The sequence below is a fragment of the Pleurodeles waltl genome, chromosome 8, assembly GCF_031143425.1.
Source record: "Pleurodeles waltl isolate 20211129_DDA chromosome 8, aPleWal1.hap1.20221129, whole genome shotgun sequence".
Taxonomy (NCBI): Eukaryota; Metazoa; Chordata; class Amphibia; order Caudata; family Salamandridae; genus Pleurodeles; species Pleurodeles waltl.
This window is the reverse complement of record NC_090447.1, coordinates 419,516,798-419,543,543: the sequence shown is the minus strand read 5'-3', so window position 1 is coordinate 419,543,543 and position 26,746 is coordinate 419,516,798. Positions and strand designations below refer to the sequence as shown.

General features: G+C 44.5%; 1 protein-coding gene across 4 annotated transcripts in view; it reads left to right on the top strand.

Annotated features, from left to right (window-relative positions):
* Positions 1-26,746, top strand: part of HERC2 (HECT and RLD domain containing E3 ubiquitin protein ligase 2) — a 1,448,528-nt gene that overhangs the window by 177,102 nt on the left and 1,244,680 nt on the right. For all 4 annotated transcript variants that reach the window (XM_069204283.1, XM_069204284.1, XM_069204285.1 and 1 more), the window contains exons 11-12: positions 9,034-9,222; positions 12,272-12,423. In XM_069204283.1, the coding sequence (XP_069060384.1) occupies positions 9,034-9,222; positions 12,272-12,423 (341 nt within the window). The remainder of the gene's footprint in view (positions 1-9,033; positions 9,223-12,271; positions 12,424-26,746) is intronic.

Below are 26,746 nucleotides of genomic sequence, written 5' to 3'. Positions count from 1 at the left end.
GGAATGTGAGAAAAATATCTTCTCTGGTGCATCGTACATACTGTATGGCAAAAATATTTTTTTAATGGGTACCAAGTGCTGATCTGTCTTGCTCACTCTCCCTCTTGTGATCACTTTTTTCCTAATTCCTTTTTTAACAGTTTTGAATATTGTTTGGTTTTTATTATCCAATACACTATTCAATCTTGTTGCTCTCAGTAGGGACCACCACTTCATTTTGCTCCACTCTACATCCCTACTCTTGTACTGGTGAGTCTGCCTTATTTATGACTGTTGGGTTAGCTCACTGGGTGATTGAGAGTCTTTTCTGCAAAGACATCCTTATAAATGAGATTCGCATGGTGAGTAGCATGCACAGGTTAACTGCTCATCTTTACATGGCTTGGTGTTACTGGATTGTGGCCAAGTTATTTTGTACCATCCAGTCATCAGGCTGCTGCTAGTTTCATGAGGATATCTGCTTTAGGCATACTGAGCTGGGCTTGTTTAACTTTTTGAGTCTAGATTTGTCCCCACTAAGAGTATTTGGTGAGGACATGACTTGCCTCTCGTTTAATTCCCAGTGTATTGAATATTTTAAAGCTTATATCTGATGTGTAATTGCCAGTAGTTACACTTTCTTTAATGTTGTTTCTGCATCTGTTTACCTAGTAGACAGGTCGATAGTACTTCCTTTTATTTGCACTGCTTATTTGTGTTTTTGATGTTAATTGCATCCTGCATCCTGAAGTGGACACTGTTGAAGTAATATATGGGCTCCTAGGCCCACATTTGATGCAGGAGGCAGTTTTTAGCATGGAGATTTCGGAGGAGGTGTGGGTGTTATGTCCTGCATATCAGTGAATTGGTGAATGTACATGGTGTTCATGTAAAGTAGACTTTTGAGGAGCTATTTACAGCAAAAGCAGGTTACTTGTTATGCTAGGTGAAGTTCTTATTATTGTCATTCAGCCAGGTAAAGCTTATTATAGGTTATAGTCCATTAAACTAACCACAGAATGTACATCAAGAAGTCAAAATACACTGTTCAGTATTAAAACTAAAAATATCACTGGTTAAAACATTCCACAGACCTTTACGCTAATAAACATCTTCCCACTGGACAAATAACATTGCACATCAAGGAAAAAAATCCTATTTTTAATATTGCATGCCCCATTCCCAGATTCAAGAGAATGGAAATAACATAGTTGCTCGCAACACGTCTCTTAAAGATAGAGATCTCCTCACTATTACATAATTCAAATCATTTTTCTTAGAAACAACTTTTGTTGCAATTGAAGTTTTGACAGACTAAACAGAGTTGTTAATATGGAGACATTTAGAGAAAACTGCTGTGCAACTACAACCAACTGGTCTCTCATGCCTTCAAACCCACTTTAAATCACTATTTTCACAGTTTCATTCCTGCAAAACATGGTGATTCTTTTTGTGTCTGGAGTGAAGAAGCCCACTCCAAAATAGTAGGCAACATGGTTGTACAATATCATGAGTTTCATCTGGTTTTCATCCTTATTGCTTGCACCTTGGAAGATGTAGGTACACTGAAGAGAATTTTCAAACATTGCCCTTCAATCAAATTCCAATCCTGTTTTCCGCTCAAGTAGATGATTTCAGTGCCATATAACAATTTGTTTTGAACCATATCTTTAAAACCAGTTACAATTAGTGGTAAAGAATAGTTGCTGAAATCTCTTCTGAATTTCCATAGCCCCGAAATGGCTGATAAAGTTAATAGATTTAAAACATCAATATGCGTTTTCAAGGGTCATGTATTATTAAAAGTGATGCCTAAATATATAAGTGAGTCTGGTATGCCCAAATGTCGGGTGATACCCCGGAACCGGTCCCATGATGCTTGTTTCCTGACCTAGGAGGATCTGGCCTGGCAGTCCGGGCTGGACTGTTCCCACGTGGAACAGGGTCAAAGCTGATTTGCATATGGCTGGGTCCAATCTGGTGTGGGGTGGTGAGCAAAAGAATTGATGGATTAAACCCAGATCTGTGACTCGGGTTGATGTATGATTTGTTCCGCATTCCATCCATCATTTTAAATTCTGAATTCAGAGACCCCAAACTCCAGATCTCGATCTGTTCCCAACCAGAAATTACACTTAAAAGATATTTCAAGGCAATTCCCATGTTACCCTATGAGAGAGATAGGCCTTACAATAGTGAAAACCTAATTTAGCAGTATTTCACTACCAGGACATGTAAAACACATCAATACATGTCCTACGTTTTAATACACTGCATCCTGCCCATGGGGCTGCCATGGTCCTCCTTTAGGGGTGACGTACATGTAGTAAAAGGTAAGGTTTAGGTCTGGCAAGTGGGTACACTTGCCAGATAGACATGGCAGTTTAAAACTGGCCACACAGACATTGCAGTGGCAAGTCATGTTCACAAGGCTGCTCGTGGGTGGCACAATCACTTCTTCAGGCCCACTAGTAGCATTTGATTTACAGGCCCTGGGTGCACATGGTGCACTATACTAGGGACATACTAGTAAATCAAATATGCCAGTCATGGATAAGCCAATCACCAATACCATTTAAACAGAATGCACTTACACTTTAGTACTGGTCGGCATTGGTAAAGTGCCCAGAGTCCTAAATCCAGTAAAACAAAATGTAGCACACATCAAAAATAGGAGGTCAGAGGCAAAAGGTTTGGGGATAACCCTGCAAAAAGGGCCATGTCCAACATTTGCCAAATCCAATGTTATGTGGAAGTTGATGAAGCAGCACAACGAATTCCCTCTTACCTCCGTAGACTCCTGTACAATTGTCCATAAACTAAATCAGTGGTCAACTATTGAAAGACCTTGTTTAAACTCAGCTTGCTCAAAGAGATATTATCCCATGATGCTCTATCCAATCTTTTGAAGATCAGAGTTTTTTCTTTGCTGAACCTTTTGCACTAACATCTATAAGACTTTTATGTCAAAGTTTTTTGTGGCTGAAGACATTATCTTTCTTAGAAAATGGCTTTCTAACTGCCCTTTTTAAAATGTATTGAAAATGCCAAGTCATTGTTAAATGCTTCAATAAAAGCCTAAAAATAATTTCCCAGCAGTCAACATTGGATTTAATTATGGTTGCTTGAAATCCAAATAAAGATGTTTAAAAAAAAAAAAAAATGATAGTGGGTAAAATGTCTGGGCTGGCTACTCTGGAAGCACTGAGAGAGAGAGAGAGAGAGAGAGAGAGAGAGAGACAGCTTCTTTTATCAGAAGTACAATTCTTCGTCACATGCAAATTCAACTAATAGAGCTTCAGAGTAGCCATTGCTGTGTATATATATATATATATATATATATCACTGAAAAAACATAGGTCACAGGGACGTTATAGTTAGGAAATAGAAGATAAAATAAAACCCATAGAAATCCACTGGCCCCAGAGCTAAGTGGTCAGGGCTCTACCCTGGCCCTTTCTTTTTTTCCCTCTTTAACTTTTTTGTGGGACTCTGCTGAAGCAGAGTCCCAAGATGGCTGCCAGCACTTCTGGTTTGAAGTGTTGGCAGCCAATCAGAGCTGTGAATTTCTTTTCACAAGCTCATCTTTTTTTCACAAAGATGTTGCGGCCAGAGAGATACAAATGTATTTCCCCTTTAATGTCTCCAAAACTACTGAACGGATTTACACCAACTAGCTAGCTTTCTGCCAAGGTTGGTGTTATTTCACCAAGTGGTTTGAGCTGTAGTCTTGTCTAAAGGTCCTATGGGAATTAATATGGGAAACTCCACTTTTTTGACCCCTCCATTTTCTTGGCCCCCACTTGACGGATCACCCTGAAACTTAACATGCATAACAAGAATCCCCGGCACACTTTTCTGTTGTATCTAAAGTTGACAGCAACATCTTGCTTTCATTTATTTAGTTTTCCAACAGGTACTCATAATTTCACCCATTGTGATTACCAGTGACATTCATATCCAGTGAAGGGTTATTTCCTGATTGAACCTTGGAAAATTCAGTTGTGGAGATGAAGACAAGCAAGGTTTAAAAAATTCCATAATGGAGTCTAAAATAACTGAATCAAAACCATATCCTGAAAAGCAGGGGGTTCTGCTCTCATTCCTTTGCCCATATCGTTATTACAAAATGTACAAAGCATATCAGCCACCTGATTGATCTTAAAATAGTAACCTCTAATAAAACAACTGTGGAAAGCAAGGATATTGATGCTAATAGATCTGATTGTTGTGCCTGTTTGTACTTGTGGCCTTTCATTTAATTGGAAGTATTTTGTATATTTAGAACCCCCCAGCAATTACTTAATTTTCACACATATGCTTTCTGTTAGAATAAGAATGTTTTTTCCTTTCTGTTTGAGTATTAGTACTTCTCAGTGATATCTTGTTGGTAGTAGTCATTATATGATCAAAATAAAGTAATTTAAAAAGTGTAAAACAGAAGTTTGCACATCAAACTTACACTCCAGACTCTCCATGGAATACAAACCGAAAATTACTGTTGCCTTACCCTCTGGTTCAGTTTCTCTAATACTGTTTGTTGTGCTGTATTAGAATTGTGGCATAACTTGCTTCCAACCTGTAGACCTTTACACGTGCAGAGCGGGTTGGTTATCTTGCAGTTTGAGCCATTAAGCCACCAACTCATCGCTGCCACCCGGCTCCACAGGTACAGCGTGAACAGTGTACTGGCTACCTGCTCAGCTGCTTTTCAGCCCACTGGAATCAAGAACGTGCATAGAAGACAAATCGCAGATATGCCGGCGCTATGCCCAGGTGCCCATGCACTAGTATAATAATCTTGTGTGTGTGTGGACAGGCTGTTTTCTACCTTCCTGTAATGGACCTTGCATTCATTGTATGTCACGAGAGGCTAGGCACTTTGACATGTCTGCAAGTCGAGTCACTGTGACAACATGTCGCCATTCTCCTGACAGTGAAGAACAGAGAACCAGAGAGAGGCACAAGCATGTGTGATTAAAAGGGGGTGGAGGGTAGCAGGCAGATTGGTAATTGCTATATGTACTGCACCCTTTGCTATAAATCAGAGATGTTTGTGTTTTTATTTTTCAGAGTCATTTCCTATATCAATAAATGTGGTGAGAGAACTCAATAATCTAGTTAAAAAAACATGTTTGGCATGATATAAGGTGCTGGTACTTCCCCGCTTCTTTTATGTGCTTCAACATCATCCCTACATACTCTCCCACTGTCTTTTTGAAACTCAGTGTGCATCCACTATGGTTTTCCAGGCTGGGAAAATGCATAGGGTAGCATACTCCAGATGCATGGTACCGGTTACTGAGGGCGGCCTTGGTGCACCGGATCTTTGCTTATATTACTAGATGGTGCAAATGATCCCAGTGGGGGATTGGCTTTTCAGAGTGCACCATCACACCTTTGATGCTTGGAGCGGTCTATCTTGGAACAGTGGGTGGTATATGGCCTGCTTCATGGGGTTCACCCCCGTCTTCCATGCCCCTGAGATCCCACTGCTTTGTTGGAGAGCAGCACGTCTCACATTAAATTGCTGAGGAGACCCACTGCTCAAACCCCGCTGTGGGAGGGGATGTGGCTAACACAGGTAACTCGGTTGGTGGGGTTCTTGGTATGGAACTTGATTGGCATCTCTGCAGTGGGCGATCTGTGGGATACCGACCACATAATGTCCTTCGAGCAACTCAGGTCCAAGTTTGCGCTTCATAATTCCCAGTTTTTTATGTTCTTGCAGGTATTGCATGCTCTGAAGGCACATAATGCAACTCTAGGAAAGGTTTAGGATTACAACCCCTTGGAGGAGAAGCTGACCAAGGGGGTCCGCTCGGTCAGAAGGTCGTCTCATGCCCGTACAAGTCCCTCCTCCTTAACTTTCCTGATTCGATCTGGAAGTTACAAGACAGCTGGGTGAACAACATGATGGAGCTAGATGATGACTGGTGTGAAGCAAAACTAGCTCCGCAGTGTTGGACTATTGCTTCCAACTTTAGGCTCATACAATTCACTTATTTTCACCACACATACTGTAGCCCATACAGGCTATGGAAGATGGGCCGGGCCATGTTCATGGTGCCCACTTCTGGGGGTACACAGATGGGTCATTCTATCATGTTATATGGGCTATTCTATCATGTTATATGGGGCTGTGCTGTCATTACTCATTACTGGACTGCAGTACATAATCTTATCACACAATGTGCACAGGTCTCAAACTCTGAACCCCAAGGCGGCCCTCCTAGGGTTTATGGAAGCCTGTGCAAACATTAGATACTAGAGACTGTTGGCTGGAGTTGGTTACCTGGTAGCCAAAAGAGGCATTGGCTGATGTTGCGGATCCCCTGAAACCTCTCCTGTCATCACTTGGAACCCGAGGGATGGACTCTCGCTGCAGAGCTGGCAAGGAAATATATGTGGTGAAGGTGCACCTCTAAACATGAAAAGATTTGTGGCCCATAGCTTGCAGGTTCTGTGCACATCGACAGCTCAGTCTTAAGCTTTTTTCTTTCCACTTATTTGGTTATGATGAGGTGTTGCAATGTGGACTGCATGTATTATTTTACTGCCACTGAACATTGACGTTAGGGCTTGGTTGTAGATTCAGTATGTTTACTAAATGCAAAAACAATTAACAGATTTTTAAAAAAAAAGAATAAGTAGAAAAAATGCTCAACAAAATTTATGTATTGAAGTGGTTCTTGCACATCTCAGTTTCCTAAGTTAGTAATGGTCAAAATTAGATTTCAGAAAAGGCCACTTTTTCTTAATGACTGTACGCAAATATAAAAAAGGCTGTTGACTTTCCGGTCTGTGTATCTTGTTGTTAGCATCTGATGTAGCTTTCGAGAACAGAACAAACTTGTGTCCTCGGATCTCTTGTTCCATACATGCCAACGGCAGAGCCCTGCCAGTTTGAAGAGGTTGATGCGGCTGATTACGACTAATTGAGTTACTGCTGGCCTCTTGTGTGGAAAGCACCAATTTGAGCTAATAACCTAGACTCTTGAAAGCAGTTTTGGTAAATCCTTTTAATCTGGAGAAGAGTTTTCTCTAATAATAAGTTAGCTTGATTTTTCTCTCATGGACATGAGTAAACTTTGGATAGTATAGATTCTGATGTTCCAACTATGCTTTCTTGCTGAGGGACTCATGCTGTGAACTTCTTGAGGGGTGGATTAAATATCCACTCAGTGAAATATTCATTTGCAAGTCAACTTAAGTCAGTTATTGGTGTTATTTTATTCACTGTACATGTATTTTGTAGAGTTTTATCAGTTTACTGCTATGACTTTCTTGTCAAGTGATCTCACTTCCTGAGGTATGATCACTATGCAACTCGGTTCTCACTTCTAAAATGTGGACTCGTGAGGAGGCAATCAAAACTGAAGATAGGGGGCCAGGCCTTGGCCACCTGGAGGAGCTCTGGGCACCCCCCCTAGGGTGGTGATGGACAAGGGAGTAGTCACTCCCCTTTCTATTGTCCAGTTTAACGCCAGAGCAGGGACTGGGGGGGGGGGGGTCCGTAGACTGGTGCAAACCAGTTTATTTTATCAAGGAGGGCACCAAATGTGCCTTTCAAAGCACTGGCGGCTTGGGGAGGCTATCCCTCCCAAGCCATGTAACACCTATTTTCAAATGGAGATGGTGTTGACTCCATCTCCAAAAGGAAATTCTTTGTTCTACCTTCCTCTGCTTGATCTGCTGAAGCAGCAGGAGGGCCGAAACCTGTCTCGGGATGGCAGCAGCGCAGGCTGGCTGGAAAACCCCAGAAGACTGGTAGGAGCAATCTGGGGGTACTCTAAGTAGCCCCAGAGTGCATGTAAACATATAAACAATACTGGCAACAGTATTAGGGGATGATTCTGCATGTTTGATACCAAACATGCCCAGGTTTGGAGTTAACATTATGTAGCTGGACACAGGTAGTGAGTGACCTGTGACCAGTACATGGGGAAATGACTTCCCCGCACTTACGAAGTCCAGTGAAAAGGGGCTGGAGTTTGTAGGGGCACCTCCGCTCATGCAGGGGTGTGCGCACACACACGCACAAGCACCTGCACCCTTCGCTGGGAGGGCCTGCCATAGGGGTGACTTACAGTGACCTGTAGTGAAAGGGTGCATGCATCTTCCCACGCAGAGGCAGGCCTGCAGACACATATTGCATGGGCTCTCCTGAGTAGCATGATACATGCTGCAGCCCATGGAGAACCCCTGGTGACCCAATGCCCTGGGTACCATATATTAGGGACTTATATGGGAGCACCAGTATGCCAACTGTGGGGTGTGGGAAGTCCTGAGCAACCAAATTTAGAGGGAGAGAGCACAGTCTCTGGGATCCTGGTTAGCAGGATTCCAGTGAACACAGTCAAAAACACACTGACAGCAGGCAAAAAGTGGGGGTAACATGCTAAAAAGAGGGTACTTTCCTACAGTACCTGCATGACGTTGCAGTCTAGATATAATTAGAACAATTGTCTGTTTTACTGTGAGTGAATTGTGATGGCTTGGGGACCTGATTTGGCAAGTTCTGATTCTTTGAAACATGTAATTATAGGACCGGAAATAGTATCCTCCTATATGTGCTAACCAAATGGCCACCCTATCCAGTAGTCAGATTATTTGCCATGACCTAGCACAGTGGTTCCCAACCTTTTCACTTCTGTGGACCCCCATTTTATCAACACTGGAGCCCGGGGACCCCCACTGAATCATTATTGGAACCGGGGGACCCCCACTGAGTCAATACTGATAGCTGGGACCTAATATAATTACATTTTTTAAGCTGCCGCGGACCCCCTGACGAGGCTTCGCGGACCCCCAGGGGTCCCCGGCCCACAGGTTGGGAACCACTGACCTAGCATGAATATTACGTTTATTGTGATCTGCATGGGAGATGAGGGACAGCTAGACATCAATGTGCCTTTGAGGTTCTAAGTGAAATGTTTTGCAAAGTTTTAGTGTGTAGTTTGCCCATCCTTATAAAGAATCACAGGGAGAAAATGAAATTGTGATGAATATACTTTCAATTAAAACCTTTTGTTTTTTTGTTTACATTTTCAGGGATCATTACAGGAAGTCATAGGCTGGGGCTTATTAGGTTGGAAATATTATGCCAATGTGAATGGCCCTATTCAATGTGAAGCGCTTGCTAATCTTGGGGTTACGCAAATCACATGTGCAGAGAAGTGCTTTTTAATCTTATCCAGAAATGGGCGTGTTTATATGCAGAACTACAACAGTGATACACTGGTAAGTAGCTAAAAGACAACAAGTGTGTACTGCTTATGAAATAAGCATTTGCTTTCCTTTTCATTCCTGCGTATTTATTTGCTTGCTTACTGTTTTTACCTTTCCTTCCTTCAGTGAGACAGAAAATGTTTGAATAAAATCATTGTAATGATGGGTTTGAAAGGTTCATAAGGATTGTAATAAAAATAATTATCTCAGAATCGTGCTGGAGCCAGTGATTTGTTCTGTTGCCAGGGCACCACTTCACTTACTACTACCTGCTGTAATGAGCTGATCTTTAGTCTTGCAACATCAACCTCAGAACATTTTCCAAAGTAGCGCACAGTAACCTCTTCAGATTTAAACTACTTTCTCTCTTTGGCCTTAAACCACACCCTAATGTATATACACAAAGTGCATAAGTGATGCTATCTAAATTGGCTATCTTTCACTTTCTAGACCTTTTATTTATTAGAGAAGTCTGGTTCTCCCAATCATAGTTTCTCTCTTTGGATCTCTTTCTTCCAATTGGGGACCTCCATATTTCACAAAGACAAACTAAATAAATCAGGGAGTGAAGTTGAGCTAATACAACTCCTCCTTGAACTGTAATCTTGCTGACACTCCATGTGATCCCTCGTTTAATGTTTTAACATAAGCGTTTGTACTTCTTCTTCTACAGTTGTTGGCTTCCAAATTTTCTGCTACCAAGTTAGATACAGCTTGAACTCAATAGCTCACCTAAGTGATCTATTTACATCTTTGGATTTAATAGACACAGCTCTACAGGATAATGATCGATTTAAATGACCATTCAAATTTGAGAACGTAACTAGTAGTGCTACATATGGCGCCAGCTTCTTCAGCTTGAAGTAACTAAAACAAAATTCCTGTTAATTCACTTGGATGCCCCTGCAACAAAGAGTAATTCCAAGTTGAATTAGCACTTCTATCCTAGACCCACATGCAGATTCCCTGGAGAAATCTGTGCACCCCTCACTCTCAGTTCTACCACACACTGACATAAATTACAAGACTGGCAATTATCAATTTCACCTACTCGGGAAAGTCAAACATTTATTCACCTAAAGGGTTTCAGATCAGTGCTGCTCGTGCAGGTTTTTAGTCTCACTGATGAGGGGAAAATTGAATCTAGAGCGAATAGAAATCAGAGTTATAACTGCCTCTCCTCTTGTACTCGGGGACATGCTTGATTATAGAAAGATCAAGCTCTTAAAACTATAAACTTCTCTAACATGCTCTATTTTATTCTCATTCTATTTCACTGTATAGTCAAGACATCTTTCATTAGTGTGACCTTTCACAAATCTGCTTTGATAGGTGAATGTTGTAGGCCTAAAAAACGTCATGATTGTGTGCTACTCAAAATGGTGGTCTTTGTGTGAAAGTGACATTGTCCATCTTGGACATTAGACCCTGCACATCACACTCTTCTGTCTTCTTCCTTAAAACTAGTTGCCTCTGTGGACGGGTGGTAGTAGCTCTCCTGTTTTTCCTGCTGCTGTTCCTCTGTCAGTGTGAAAATTCCTCCTCAACCTTTCCTTTTCAGAATCTGTAGTTCTTTTGGTGGTGACCTCTTGCCAGGAGCAATTTTTCATTTCACCTAAACCAGTGCCAGGGTGTGCAGCAGGGCTGTGGCTTTGGTTGAGCACTCCGGGATAATAAACCTTTCAATTGAAGAAGTCTCTTGGCATCCAAAAGACTCATATTAACTGACTTACCAGGCCAGAGAATGATAAATAGATAGACCCATTAATGCAAATACAGTTTAATATTTTTTCTTCTACTTTGATGGTCTTCTGAATCAGTACAAGAAAGCAAAGATAATTGAAATAGTGGAAGACTGTTGCACAGTTGCAAATCTCCTTATTCATTGCCACTAAGGCAGAGATAAGCTTTCAGTTTCAACTTAGTTTTTGCCTACTGGAGGGAATAATGTCTACATGCTTAAGAGAAAAGCTGGACTATGCCTACCAACAGGTGTGATTTGCCTTCAAAAGAAGAGCAAGGGCCAGCTGACTTGAAAGATGTGCTTGGAGGATATATTTAACCAAGACAAAGTGCTAGCTTCAGTTCGCTCCATGACTCATGTAGTTGAGTTACACTAAAGTGGAAACCCATTTTGAAATAATTCAGCACTGTATTTCTTTATGGTAGCATGAAATGTGGTCCAATGTTTCTGTAATGTTTAATGTCTACATTCAAACAAGATAACACCAGAGGCTAGCATAGAAGGATGAATGTTGGTTAAATAACCCCTTGAAAAAGAAAAACTTTCTTTCGCTCACACACACTTACAAAAGCACACTGTATCCCACGCTCTCCCTACCTTTGTATTCTTTTTTTATTATCTTCGACTTTGTTGAGAGTGCACTAGGCCATGTCTGGCATAGAGAGCTGTACAGTAATGTGTCTGCCACGTAGTGTATCAAACCTTGACATGTGAATGATGTTAAAATGATGATATGTATTTCATCAATAACAATGATAGATTATTTTCTTGTGGAGGAAAAACATAAGTCATTGGTCCATTTCAAGAACATGAGAGGAATTTCTTCCAACTCCTTGAAAGGATGCTGACCAATATGTCATATTACTCATTGTGATATGACTAGGTAACTGTGTGTATCCATTGTAGATTACCCTGATTTAATAAGTATTATTAGAACAGTTGGTATATATCTTTATCAGAATCAATCTTAAACCAGAAATACATTTTACAGGTAGCTCTGTGCTTATTTTATGTGTTGTATACCCATGACCAGGGTTTCTAAACTTCTTAGAGAAGCATCTTATCACATCAAAGAGCAATGTTCTGTTTGCAACATTCAAAGCAGTGTTTTCCGAGAAGCATACCCAGAAATGTGTCTTATTTATTAGACTGTAATCCTTCTAGTTGAGAATTTAGAATGCAGAGTTTTTCTAAATATGTTTACTTTTTAAAGCAATTTTGAAAATGCCATCTCCATTTAGAAGCCTCTTTAAAATCTGCTGTATCTTGTATTTTCCGTTACTACACGTAACTCATGTTTGTTTTGCCTCATTATAGGCACCTCAGCCCGTGCAGGGCCTTTCCACAAGAAACATTGTGAAGATAGCAGCGCATTCTGATGGCCAGCACTATCTGGCCTTGGCAGTAACAGGCGAGGTCTTCTCCTGGGGCTGTGGAGATGGTGGAAGGTTGGGCCATGGTGATACACTGTACGTCTTTATTCAGTATATCGTTTGTGCAGTTGAAAACTGGTCAAAATAATTATTGACTACTTGTTAGTTTTGCCGTAACAACTACATTTATTTATTTTATAGACGGATTCATAATGTTACAGTCAGTCAGACTGAGGCATTTAATGTGCATATTTATACAAGCATTGGCAATGCCAATAGGTCTTGCTTATTTTTCCACCTCCACTTCCTTATTTCACCTAATTCTGCCTCTTCTTACTGTTTCTGCCTGTTTCCTTGCCATTGTTTTGCACCATGTTTTCGTGCTTTCACCTGATTCTTTGCCTTTGGTTTGCTGCTTAACTGCTCCTTCCTGCTGTTTTTCCCTCCCGGCTGCCCCTCTCTCCACCCAGCACCCCTTCCTACTCCTAGGATCTACTTAATGGAGGCCACAGCTCGGCCACGCAGCTGGCTCGCCAAAGGCAAGCCCATCTGCGTATGGACCGCACCATGTCCAGGAACCCTGGCCCTCCAGATGCCCACAGGTACTCCACCACATATCTCCTAAACCTGGACCCTGACGACGCACCAACTGCTTCCTTGCATCTCCTCGAGCCACAACAGGATGGTTCACCTGCCACTTCTGTCTGTTGATCTGCAACATAAGACCGCCGTACCTCTTAAAAACCCACACCACACTGACTCGCACCACCCTAGAACCACGCCGATGATTCCTGATCAAAGCCCGATCTTTCCGCAAACATGCCACCGAAGTCTTGGACACGCATCTTTTCTCTTGCCCCAACGTAACCTTCATCACAGAGACATGGCTCAGCCCCTCCTCGGCCTCAGACATTGCCAGCACATCGCCCAAAGGCTAAAAATGACATACCGCAACCACACCGATAGACTCGGAGCTGGCATTGTCATCACCCACAAGTAATCAATGCGCTGCACCATCGAAGACGAAACCACACCAACCATGAAACACCAGAACTTCCAACTTCATACTGACGACAATATAACCATCAAAGGCACCCTCGCCTACCGCCCCCTGGATCACACACTGGCCTCTGTGACACCATCACAAACTTAATTGCCCCACTATCCATTGAGTCGAAGCACTACATCTTCCTTGGAGGCCTCAACTTCCACCTGGACGACCCCTAAAACATAAACGCGCCAACCTCGTGGAACAAATGAACAACATCAAACTCTCCCAGTTGGTTACAGACCCCTCACACAGAGCAGGATACACACTGGACCCTATCTTCAAAACCAGCAACGGAGTCAAATACAGCCATACCATGGATCTCACCAGGACTGACCACTACATTGTCCACTTCACCATTGCAGGACCACTTCGCACCACCCCAATCCACCCACCACCTCCTTCTGCATCTGGAGCAAAGTGACACTGAGTCAATGGACAAACACCCTCCACACTACCCAGCCTGATGCTGCAACCAACATGAAACTGATTGTGGAGAACATTAACACCTGGATCACCAATGCTGGCCATCAAACCAGCCATATCTCGCAGATCCACCAAACAAGCCAGCCGGTACACACTGGAACTCAGCACAGTGAAACGCAGCTGCAAACAACCTGAGAGAAGATGGCATACCAGCAAAGACGATACAGACTGAGCTACCTTCTGGTCCGCCCTGAACAAATACCACCAATGACTCTAAAAAAACAAAAAGGATGCCCTTGCAGACCGCATAGAGGCTATCGCCAGCCACACCAAGGAACTCTTCACCATCATCAGAGTTCTTGTGCCCAACAGCCATGAGAACACCATTGCTCCCTCACAGGAATTCTGCGATGAACTAGCAAATAAATCCACAACAAGTTATCCACCATGTACAGGAAATTCGAGCCCCAAACCACTGACATCCTGAGCCGCCTAACCCCACGGAAGCCTTCCCTGACCAACATCTCAATGCGTGGTAGCAGCTCACCACAACGTACACCACAGCCATCATGAACTCCATCCACTCAGGAGCACCCACTGACCCCGGCCTCCACTGCCTCCTAAGCAACAAGACCAGCCACCAACTCACCACCATCCTGAACACATTCATCGCCACAGCCACCTTTCTCGACACTTGGAAACATGCAGAGGTCAGACCTCTCCTCAAGAAATCTTCAGCAGACCCCATCGATCTCCAGAACTACCTCCCCATCTCGCTGCTCCCGTTTCCTGCCAAAGTCCTGGAGAATGCCATCAACCACTAGCTCACTGCTCACCTGGAGAGAAACAACCTGCTAGATGCCTCCCAATCCAGTTTCCAAGCTAACCACAGCACCAAGACCACCTTGATCACCACCACCGACGATATCCGTACCTTACTTGACGAAGAGTCTGCTACCCTGATCCTTCTCGACCTCTCTGCAGTGTCTTCGAGATTGTCTCCTACCACACTGATCAAGAGACTGCACCTGATCGGAATCAAGGGGACATAGTCGGATGGATTGCATCATTCCTCACAGTACACATGCATAGAATCTGCCCCGCCTCACCTCTGAATCCAAGAGCACCATCTGTGGCGTCCTTCAGGGTTCATTCCTTAGCCCACCCTCTTCAACACCTCCACGCTGCTTCTAACTGACATGGTCAGAACCCATGACATCAACATCGTATCCTGTGCCGACAACACCCAGCTCATCCACTCGCTCTCAGCAGACCCTACCACTACCAAGACAAACTTCCACAACTGCATGAAGAACGTTGCTGCCTGGCTAAGGGATAACGTCTGAAGCTCAACACGTAAAAGACCGAAGTGCTGATCTTTGGCAACCACACCTAGTGGCCCTCTGAACTAAGACCCTCACACACACCAAAAGACCACACCCGCAACCTCAGCATCATCTTGGACCGCAAACTCACCATGAAGCAACAGATCAACACAGTCTCCTCTGTCTGCTTCCGCACTCTCCAAATGCTCTAAAGAATCTTCAGATGGCTCCCCACAAGCCCCAGAAAAAGTCACACAAGCGTGTGTCATTAGCCGCCTGGAGTATTGCAGTGCACTTTATGCAGTAACCACCACCGAACTCATGAGAAGGCTCCAGACCACACAGAATTCAGCAGCCAGACTGATCCTCAACCTGGCCAAACACCCAGCACCCGAGGAACCTCCACTGGTTCCCCTTTCAGGAAAGTTGCAACTCAAACTAGAGAAACACACCTACAGAGCCCTCCACGACCGAGGACCAGCATACATGAACCACCGTCTGAACCTCCACCAGCAATCCAGAAACCTTTGCTCCACCTCCCTCGCACAGTCCATGCATTTACTGTAGCAACAGCGGAGGCTGCTCCTTCTCCCACCTCACCGGCAAGTACTGGATTGACTGGCCCTGCAACCCAGCGACTCAATACCCTCACTGGTGTTAAGCTGCGCTCTACAAGTACTGATTGATTGAGTGCTGTAGAGTGCAAAGGCTTAGAGTGCGTTAGCGTAGAGTGGTGCAGAGTAGTGTGCAGTGCCGTAGGATGCAGTGGCATAGAGTGCTGCAGAGTAGAGTAGCACAGAGTGCTGCAGAGTAAAGTATAGTGCTGTAGAGTGCAGTGGCGTAGAGTGGATTAGCATAGAGTGTGTAGAAAAGTGCCCTTTTGACATGATAACCCAAATGTCAGTTGTAACCCAGTTGGCAGGGACTTTAGAACTCCTGTAAGTACCTAGTAAATGGGACCACTGGTACCTAGGGCAGGGGTACAAAAGAGTGTCCCGAAGGGCTGCACCATGTATTATGCCATCCTAAGGGACCCACACTCAAACACATGCAGACTGCCAATGCAGGATGCTTGAAATGGTGCAAACCATTTTGCAAACACAATGTTGCACACACCCTGTGTGCAATGCCCACTAATGCTGTATGCACTATATGTAAGTCACCCCTACAACAGGACTTGGAGCCCTAAAGCAGGGTGCATTATATTACATGAGGGCCAATCTACATGAGCGGATAGGCCCCTGTGATGTCTAGTTGCATTTCTAGATATTGTGATCAAGCAGGCATCCTAAGGACATGTACTTGGACCCTGGTCATCATGAGTGACCCTGCTACATGATGACTGCGCTGAAACTAATACTCTTTGGTATTAAACACATCGTATTAATAAATACGTACTGATGCCAGTATTGGATTTAGTATGACAAATAGTATTACATGCACCCAGAAGGCGCCTTAGAGGTTCCTCCTGAAAACCTACCAGTTTCTAATGTGCTGGCTGGCTGGTGCCAATCTGTCTGCCACCACAGACGAGTTTCTGACAGCCTGCAGATGAGAGCCCGTGCTCTCAGAGGTCTGAAACAATGCCTGCTCAGGAGAAAGGTAATCACACCTCCTCCACCTGGATGGTTAGCAATTTAACATGTCAAGGCCGGGAGCTTCAAAGCCTCTACCACCCTTGATACGCTACTCCTGCTTCCCCAGTCCTGTGGAACGTCACCCCCTGCCCTGAGGCCCATTTGGCAACAGAGCAGGCAGGAATTTAGTTATTCCGGAGACATGTTTCACTTCAAGGCAAGTCACACTCAAGGAAGGGTTCCACTATCTTGTTTTATTTTTGGAACTAGGAACTCTGGGTCAAGAAAAGGTCCACTATCCCCAGGAGATATATAGAGGGTGTAGTCACCCCCGGGTTAAGTATCCCATTGTCCACTGCCTTACGGTCCCCTAAACGCCCCCTAAATTCAGAATTTAGGGTCCCAGTTCTACTGGATTTGTCCCCAAGTCCACCGCTTCCAGACTATGTGGGTTTGACAGGTCCCTTAAAACGTTATTGCTGTAGCACTGTAGGCTGCCAACACGATCAGCACCTCTGCACCTGGATACACCAAGGCATGTAAGCTCAAAATGCTGATGGTACTTGGAACCATGGTCCCCCAGCACCTTAAGTCCTAAAAAGTACTCTCTACAACCGTTTGTAAGTAACTCTGTGCTGTGTATGTTTCTCCCATAGGATAACATATCTGTGTTCAAGGCTCATGCCTCCAATCTGACAACTTTGCTATTTTACTGTTTTTTCTGTAAAAATCAGCGTCTAAAGTACTTACCCAATATCGATGATCTTGGTGTCTAAATATATATTTAAAAAAATTTTTTTTCTAAATTGGCTTAGATTTCTTTTTGAGTGTTTCTCATTTATTGACTGTGTGTACAACAAATGCTCAACACTCCCTTCTGATAAGCCTAAGCTACTCGATCACACCACCACAAATAGAGCACTATGAATTATTAAAGTAAGCCTCTGTAAAGCGATAAGGGTCATTTGGACTTTTTGCATTGTGTACCCTTACATTGGTACATTACATAAAAAGCCAGGTTCCTATAGTGGAGTAGTGCAGAGTAGAGTGGCGTAGAGTTCAGTGGTGGAGAGTGCAGTGTTGCATAGTAGAGTGTCATGGAGCAGTGGTGTAGAGCGGCATAGAGATCAGTGACGTAAAGTGCAGTGATGCAGAGTAGAGTGCAGTGATAGAGTGCATTAGCTTAGAGTGCCATGGTTAAGAGTAGAGTGGCATAGAGTCTAGTGGCACAGAGTAGATTGTTTCAGAGTAGAGTGAAGTGGCTTGCAGCGGAGTGGTGCAGGGTAGAGTGCAGTTGCATAGAGTGGCATAGAATGTTAGGGCATAAAGTGGTGTAGAGTGTGTGGCATAGAGTGCCGTGGTACAGAATAGATTAGGGTGGTGTAGACGGGTCCCGGAGGACCCGACACACTCACCTCGAGTCCGCCATCTTTCGGCCGAATCCATGGAAACGACGCAGCGTTCCCCTGGCAACGGGGAAACGCCACGTCGTCACAGCATCGAGGACTTCCGGTTTCGCGGACTAAAAAGGGAGACAGATCCGGAGAGGGGGCGCGTCGGAGCCCAAGGAGGAGAAGAGTGGAGAGCGACACGAGTGCGTAGCGGAGAGGAGGCGAGCGGAAGGGAAATCCCGGCCGGTGAGAAGAGGACGAACCGGTTAACCACCCCGACGAAGAACCAGGAAGAGACGCCCAGAGGAACCACCGAAGCGCGAGAGCGGGAAAAGGAAGAGACACCGGAGAAACGAGAAAGCCGCCACGACCCAGGAGGGTCGTGGCTTCACAAGGTACGGTCCCTCCTAGGGACGGGAGGGTCACGGGGAAGGTCGGTTACGGGGAAAGGCACCGGGGAAGTGGGAGGAAGGACGGGGAGGGTGAACGAGAGACAAGGGAAGGGGCAAGAAGGGAAATAGGCACAGTGTGGACCCCCGCAACCCAAAAACCCCACCCTGATCACCCCTTCACGAACTTGCCCGCATGTTGCCTTAAACCCTCACGGGCACCGTACCTCACCCACTATCCCAGAAGTACTTACCGATTCTTTATTTTGTTTCTTTCATTTCGGTCGGGGTCCGGGAGAGACGTCCATCCTACACAGACCGAAGGCGACCGCGAAACGAGGAAAACCCTAGAAGAAAAGAAAGAAGTCAAGGGAAACAGAAACCCAGAGACTTAGACCCTTAACCCTACCGTTAAAAGAAATAGGCTGTGACTAAACAGAAAATAAAAACTTAAAAACTTAAATTAATCCACTCTTTTGACTCTCTTTGATCCGCTTGTAACGCAGCCCACCACAGTGGTGTCAGAAGTGGGATTACCCCTTCTCAGGTGGGCTTACGAGCGTTTCATCATGAGCGAAGCCCCTTCCCTGGAGGACATAATTAAACAACTCGCAGAAGGGCAGAGACATCTGCAGTTGGTGTGGGAAGCACACCAACGCGAAGCCAAGGAAGACCGGGAGGCCTTGCAATCCGCGTTAAAAAGTCAGGCTACAATACTAGCCAATAATCAACTAGTACATGAGACTGCAATTCAAAAGCTAACCAATACAATCGCGGCTAGTAAGGTACACCCAAACGTTCCCAGTTCGGTCCTCCAAAAATACCAGGAAGGGGAAGACCCAGATTCATTTTTTACGAATTTCAAGAGGGTAGCCTCATCTGCTCAATGGCCAGAGGAACGCTGGGGTCAGTACGTGGCCCCCTTGCTTACGGGACTCCTGCAGGCTGCCTACCAATCAGCCAATCCTGATGGTACGACCTCCTATCAAGAGATAAAAAAAAGTATCCTGGGGCGGGTTGGACATGATACGGAATATTATCGTTTACGATTTAGAAAAATAAAATGGAGCGCGAACGAGGACCCTCGCTCCTTCTATTTTAGGGTGAAAGACCTAGCTCAAAAATGGTTGGGTCCCATAGGGACAACTCGGGAGGATGTCATTAAGACAATTACTTTAGAACAGTATTTGGATTCCCAACCCCTTAACACCAAGAACTGGATCCGACAACACCCAAACATGAACACTGAGGTTGCTATTGACTTGGCTTGTGCTTTCCATCGCTCCACAGAAAGTAAACCCGTCACCCCGAGACCTTTCCAAAAAAAAACCATCCCTCCACTATAACCAACTCCCAGGTATTTTCCTGAGGAAACGCGGTTCCCTATACCCGCAGAACATCACCCTATGCAGTCCCCACAGTGTTTCCACTGTGGTGAGTGGGGGCACATTGCCAGAATATGTCCCAGGAAATCCGAAGGACCGGAGCCTATGGAAATTGGGGTCACACGACGTAGAGTATTGTGTACAGGAAAGGGGAATGAGAAATTTAGATACCTGGTCACCATAAATGGACAGGTCATTTCAGCTCTAATCGATTCAGGATGTGGACAATCTGTAATCAGGAAGGATATAATCCCTCTGGGTACTTCGGTCACCAACCGCTGGGTATCCATATGTTGTATACATGGAGACAAGGGAACTTATCCCCTCACCACGGTTAAAATAGAATGGGGCCCCTTTCGGGATATGCTTTCGATAGGGGTTATGGAGCAACTAATCGAGGACTGTATTATCGGGACTGATTATAGTCGGTTCTACGACCTATTAGATCAAGTTCGTAAGCCTGCTGGGACTCCAGAGTGGTGGACCGAAGCCCCTTTTTCCCATGTCCCTATAGAAGTACCTCCATACCGAAAGAAACTTACGCGAAAGGAAAAAAGACGGGAAAAAAGACAATATCAGGAAACCCAAAAGGCGAAGGAGGTTCCTACATTAGTAGCAGAAATTAGTAGCCGACCCATCTCTTTCCAAACGAGCCAGAGAGAAGATCCTACCCTTTCCCATGCTTGGAACTCGGCCAGAACAGAGATTACTAATGAGGTGGGTCCTTATTTTCTTATCAAGAAACACCTCCTATACCGGATAACTAGGACGGGTAAAGGGGATACCAAACAACAGTTAGTTGTTCCAGGACCATTTAGAACTCACGTACTGTTTTTAGCCCACAATCAACTTGGGGGTGGTCACTTTGGTCGGGAGAAAACAGAAGAATACCTGATGCGAAAATTCTATTGGCCAGGAATATATGCTCAGATACGCAGATATTGTTCCCAATGTCCTAGATGCCAATTAACTGAACCAGGGATGCCCCGGAAAGCACCGTTATACCCCTTACCCATTATTGATATCCCCTTCAAACTGGTCGGCATGGACCTGGTGGGACCCCTCCTTCCCTCTTCTAAAGGTCATACCTACATATTAGTCATAGTTGACTATGCGACTAGATACCCAGAGGCCATACCCCTCGCCAGTATGACCACCAAAACCATAGCCCAAGCCATGATAACCGTATTTTCCTGCATAGGTTTTCCCCAGGAAATATTGACGGATCAAGGCACCCCCTTTATGTCGAGACTCATGAAGCAAATATGTCAGTTATTAGGGATTACCCAGCTACGCACCTCAGTCTATCACCCACAGACAGATGGACTGGTAGAACGGTATAATCGCACAATAAAGACACTGTTAAGGAAAACTGTAGATAAATCCGGTCGCAACTGGGATCAGAAGCTTCCCTTGGTTCTATATGCTATACGGACCCACGAACAGTCCTCTACGGGACATAGCCCCTTTGAATTGGTTTTTGGAAGGCAACCTCGCAGCCTTCTGGATATGGCTGCAGAAACCTGGGAGGAAGAACAGGAAGAAGGGAAACCCCTGATGGATTATGTCCATCAGCTAGAGGGCAGTTACAAACCCTCTGGGAAGACGTTCTTAGCCACCTAATCATGGCTCAAAAACAGCAAAAGGCCTACTATGATAAGGGAAGCAAGATTCGTTCCTTCCTCCCTAATGAACAGGTCCTTATTATGCGACCTACATCTGACCATAAGTTGATCGCCAAATGGCAAGGACCCTATAGGGTTATTAAATCAGTCTCCCCGGTCACTTATCTATTAGAGATAAGCACCCACCCAAGAAAAACACAAATTTACCACATAAATCTGTTAAAACAATGGAAATCGACAGAAGAGACTACCGACCAGACGGATATTGGGTGTTCGGTCTCTTATGCCCAAGAACGAGAACTGGAGTTATGCCCTATGAGAGAAACCCCTCCTGAAGAAAAACCCAATATTAACAGAAAGCTAACTGATGCAAAAAAAAAAAACAACTAGATACCCTAATCGAGCAACATCCCCAATTTTTCTCCAAAACACCGGGAAAAACTACATTAACCTACCATCACATTAACACACCTCTAGGACAAGTAGTGCGTCTTCGTCCATATCGCATCCCCGAAGCCCGAAAGCCTGTCATTGAAGCCGAAATCGAAGCAATGTTAGCCTTAGGGGTCATTGAACCCTCTAATAGTCCTTGGAATTCCCCCGTAGTGTTGGTTCCTAAACCGGACGGATCGATAAGATTTTGCATTGATTTTCGCAAACTTAATGAGATTTCCCTTTTTGACACCTACCCCATTCCAAGGGTGGATGACATCTTAGAAAAGTTAGGCAAGGCTCGTTATTTGTCCACCCTGGACTTAACCAAGGGGTATTGGCAGATTCCCCTCTATCCCGAAGCTAAGGAAAAGACGGCCTTTTCAACCCCTTCCGGTCTTTACCAATTTACGGTTTTACCTTTTGGTCTTCACGGCGCTCCCGCGACCTTCCAGCGTCTGATGGATCAAATCTTAAAACCATTCCAAACTTTCTCAGCTGCCTACCTCGATGACATAGTCATTTTTAGCGAAACCTGGCAAGAACACTTAGTCCATCTGGATACAATCTTTTCCACCTTAACGGAAGCCGGTTTAACTGCCAACCCTAAGAAGTGTTTACTGGGAAACACTGAAATTTCCTATTTGGGGTATGTCATAGGAAATGGCACCCTACAACCCCAACAAAACAAAGTTGAGGCTATATTACGAACGGCTGAACCTAAAACAAAGAAAGATCTACAGTCGTTCCTAGGTTTAGTAGGATACTACCGCCGGTTTATCCCCAATTATTCCACCATAGCGGCCCCTCTGACTGACCTCCTGACCAAACAAAACCCCACCAGATTGGCCCCATTCACCGATTTCCAACAACGTAGCTTTGAACGCTTGAAACGGTCTCTTGTCACAGACCCAATACTAAAATGCCCGGATTTCTTAAACACTTTCCACCTATATACGGATGCATCGGACGTAGGCCTGGGAGCCGTACTTACTCAGCCCGATGAGGAGGGGTTTGACCACCCAGTGGTTTTTCTAAGTAGGAAATTATTTCTGCGTGAGACCCATTACCCCACGATTGAAAAAGAATGTCTCGCCATTAAATGGGCCATAGACTCCTTGCAATATTATCTCTTAGGGAGGTCCTTCGTTTTATTCACTGACCATGCCCCTCTCACCTGGCTTGCTGCTCACAAAGACTCCAACTCCAGAATCTTGAGATGGTTCTTAGAACTGCAACCCTTTACATTCCAGGTTCGCCATATCCCTGGTTCCCTACAAGGCCCCGCCGACTACCTCTCCCGGTTCCCTCCGTCATCGGATCTCGAACAGCCCCGATCTAGGGTAGGGGATTGTAGACGGGTCCCGGAGGACCCGACACACTCACCTCGAGTCCGCCATCTTTCGGCCGAATCCACGGAAACGACGCGGCGTTCCCCTGGCAACGGGGAAACGCCACGTCGTCACAGCATCGAGGACTTCCGGTTTCGCGGACTAAAAAGGGAGACAGATCCGGAGAGGGGGCGCGTCAGAGCCCAAGGAGGAGAAGAGTGGAGAGCGACACGAGTGCGTAGTGGAGAGGAGGCGAGCGGAAGGGAAATCCCGGCCGGGGAGAAGAGGACGAACCGGTTAACCACCCCGACGAAGAACCAGGAAGAGACGCCCAGAGGAACCACCGAAGCGCGAGAGCAGGAAAAGGAAGAGACACCGGAGAAACGAGAAAGCCGCCACGACCCAGGAGGGTCGTGGCTTCACAAGGTACGGTCCCTCCTAGGGACAGGAGGGTCACGGGGAAGGTCGGTTACGGGGAAAGGCACCGGGGAAGTGGGAGGAAGGACGGGGAGGGTGAACGAGAGACAAGGGAAGGGGCAAGAAGGGAAATAGGCACAGTGTGGACCCCCGCAACCCAAAAACCCCACCCTGATCACCCCTTCACGAACTTGCCCGCATGTTGCCTTAAACCCTCACGAGCACCGTACCCCACCCACTATCCCAGAAGTACTTACCGATTCTTTATTTTGTTTCTTTCATTTCGGTCGGGGTCCGGGAGAGACGTCCATCCTACACAGACCGAAGGCGACCGCGAAACGAGGAAAACCCTAGAAGAAAAGAAAGAAGTCAAGGGAAACAGAAACCCAGACTTAGACCCTTAACCCTACCGTTAAAAGAAATAGGCTGTGACTAAACAGAAAATAAAAACTTAAAAACTTAAATTAATCCACTCTTTTGACTCTCTTTGATCCGCTCGTAACGCAGCCCACCACAGGTGGCATCCAGTGGACTGGTGTAGAGAACAGTGTTGCAGAGTGGCATAGAGTACAGTGGCGTAGAGTGGAGTTGTGTAGAGTAGATTGGTGTAGCCTAGACTGGTGTGGTGAAGAGTGCTGTGGTGAAGAATGGGGAAGAGTGCAGTAGTACAGAGTTGAGTAGAGAGACTTAGAGTGCAGCGGTGCAGAGCTCAGGAGTTCAGTGGTGTGGAGTGCTGTCAATTGAAGTAGTTCAGCATGAAATGAAGTGGTGCAGAATAGAATAGAATAGAGTGGAGTGGTGTATGTGTTATGGTAGTGCACTGCCATTACAGACAACACATTTTTTATTGAAATGACCATAACATTGGCACAGACATACAGATTTACTAATAACAGTATAGAGTGCACAAAGAAAATGTGTGGAAATTGCATCACCTACTGTAATGATTTGTTTTGATCATATTAAAATATTTGTTTCCAACACACTTTGGAAATAACAAGAAATGTTTTATCTGTGTTACTAATTCTGATATACTTTTACATACTTAAACAGTTCATTTAAATGTTGTCATGTGTTAGAAAAAACCTCTATCCTCCCCCAAGTATCCAGCAAGATTGTCACATAATTCCTCTCACTTTGAAGTAAAGAAAGAAAAGTAAACAAGTACCCTCTGAAGACAGCGGCTGACATTTGACCTCTGCTTTGAGTACACAGCAAAGTGTGAAAAGTTAGGAAGAAGATTTACAGACCTGTTTCCAGAAAGGGAGTTTGTGGAAGGATACAGTACACACGGTTTAGGCCAATTGTTCCCAAACTTTTTTGAACCGCGGTTCCCTTGACCTTTTGGCTGCAACTCCCCGTTATGTTCCATTTTTTTGGCAGGTGGAGGGATACAAGCCCGGCCTCTGGAATACTTTTGTTTTTCTCCCTGAACATAATTTGGATGAAGCTAATGAAGATATGATAATCATAGATGTAGCCAAGTAAAAATATAACAGTTGTTTAATAAAAAATAAACCTTTAATTGGTCAAGTCAGAAACAAAGAAAGCTCTTCAGCATGGGGCCTATATATGATATGGGTTAATGGGTGTACAAAATGCTAAACAATTCTAAAGGAATCTGAGAGACAAGTCTCCACCTTTAAGATTAGTCTCAATGGAACACTAGTTCTATGTATGGATCTCCCAGTATCAGAGTTCCATGGACAATATGGAACTTCAACAGTATTGGATTCTGCTGAGACTCAAAAATGCTAAAATCATCTCTGCACGCAACCGGTGTATGTTAAAGGAGGCCCGAGGAGCTGCTGGAGGAAAACGCCTGATTGGTGTTTGATGAACTGTTAAATGACCCTGAAGTGAAAACGTGATTAACTCTAAACCCTCTGACCCTCTGATCACACTTCTAAGGAGCAAATCTCGGACGTTACATGAAAACACCCAGTCATTACATTTTGTGGGTTCTGCGACCAAGTGAAGGGCACTTCAATGTGAAGATGTATCTTACAGATTTTGTTTTCCCTGGAAGCTACTTTAGTTAAGTTTAAACCTGTGATGCAGTCTGCCCTGAGATAAGCTAAGGAGAAACTTCCACTAAATTATATTGGAATGGTGGTCCAAGATTACACATAGAGTTCCAGAAGGATTAAGAAATTTTTTGTAGAAAGGGGGAAAATCAACAACTACTCTAGCCATCAAGACTAGATCACTGGAGGAAGGACAGAGTCGATGGTGTCCCTGGTCTGCAGTCTGAGGATACCTGACCTATTAAATACGGTCCATCCTCTTCAAATCATTTTGTTCTTCTAAGCTTGTTTTCAGTTCAGGCAGAGGTGGTTGTTTTCTGGCGCATGTGCACCACCTGCAGACTTGTTCACACTCAAGCACAGTGCAGTCTCCTGCCTTCCGCCTAAGTAGCTCCTTTAGCTTCCTTCAGTCTTTTATATTATACCTCCCTTGCATGCCAAACGAGCTACGCCTCGTCTATTTTCCTTCATGTTCTCTAGTGAGGCTTTATTGTCCCAGAGGGGCATAGGGGATGCGGTTTCTATTATGCTGTCAGGTTTTTATTAGAAAAGCGAGTGCTTACTTCCCACCTCACATTCCTCTGAGCTGTGACTATGATGAAGTGAGTCTGGTGTGTGTAGACCTTACTGTGTTTTCACCTTTGTTTTTTGGTGGCAGAGGTACAAAAAAAGTACAAAAAATACCCAGTTGGAAAGTGTCACCGCTATCTTGACATACCGACAACAGTAGAAAGAACATGGGTCCCTCGCCTACCGAATGGCTTTTATGCTTGTGGACCTTGCAAAATGTGCAAATTTGCATGCAGTTATGTGAACTTATTTGGAAACAGGAGAAAAAGGAACCATTTGATAACCATAGATGGTTATTTTTTTAAACTGACATCTTTGCTGTTAATAATAAAATTCCTTAAACATTATTGTTTCTCCGCTATAGAATAATGAGTATCGCAGTTACTCAAACTTTATTGATGTTGCTGACTGATGAGATGAAACCTTTACAGCTGTTGTATTAATGAATGTTCTAAAATGAATCCAGTAAATGGCTC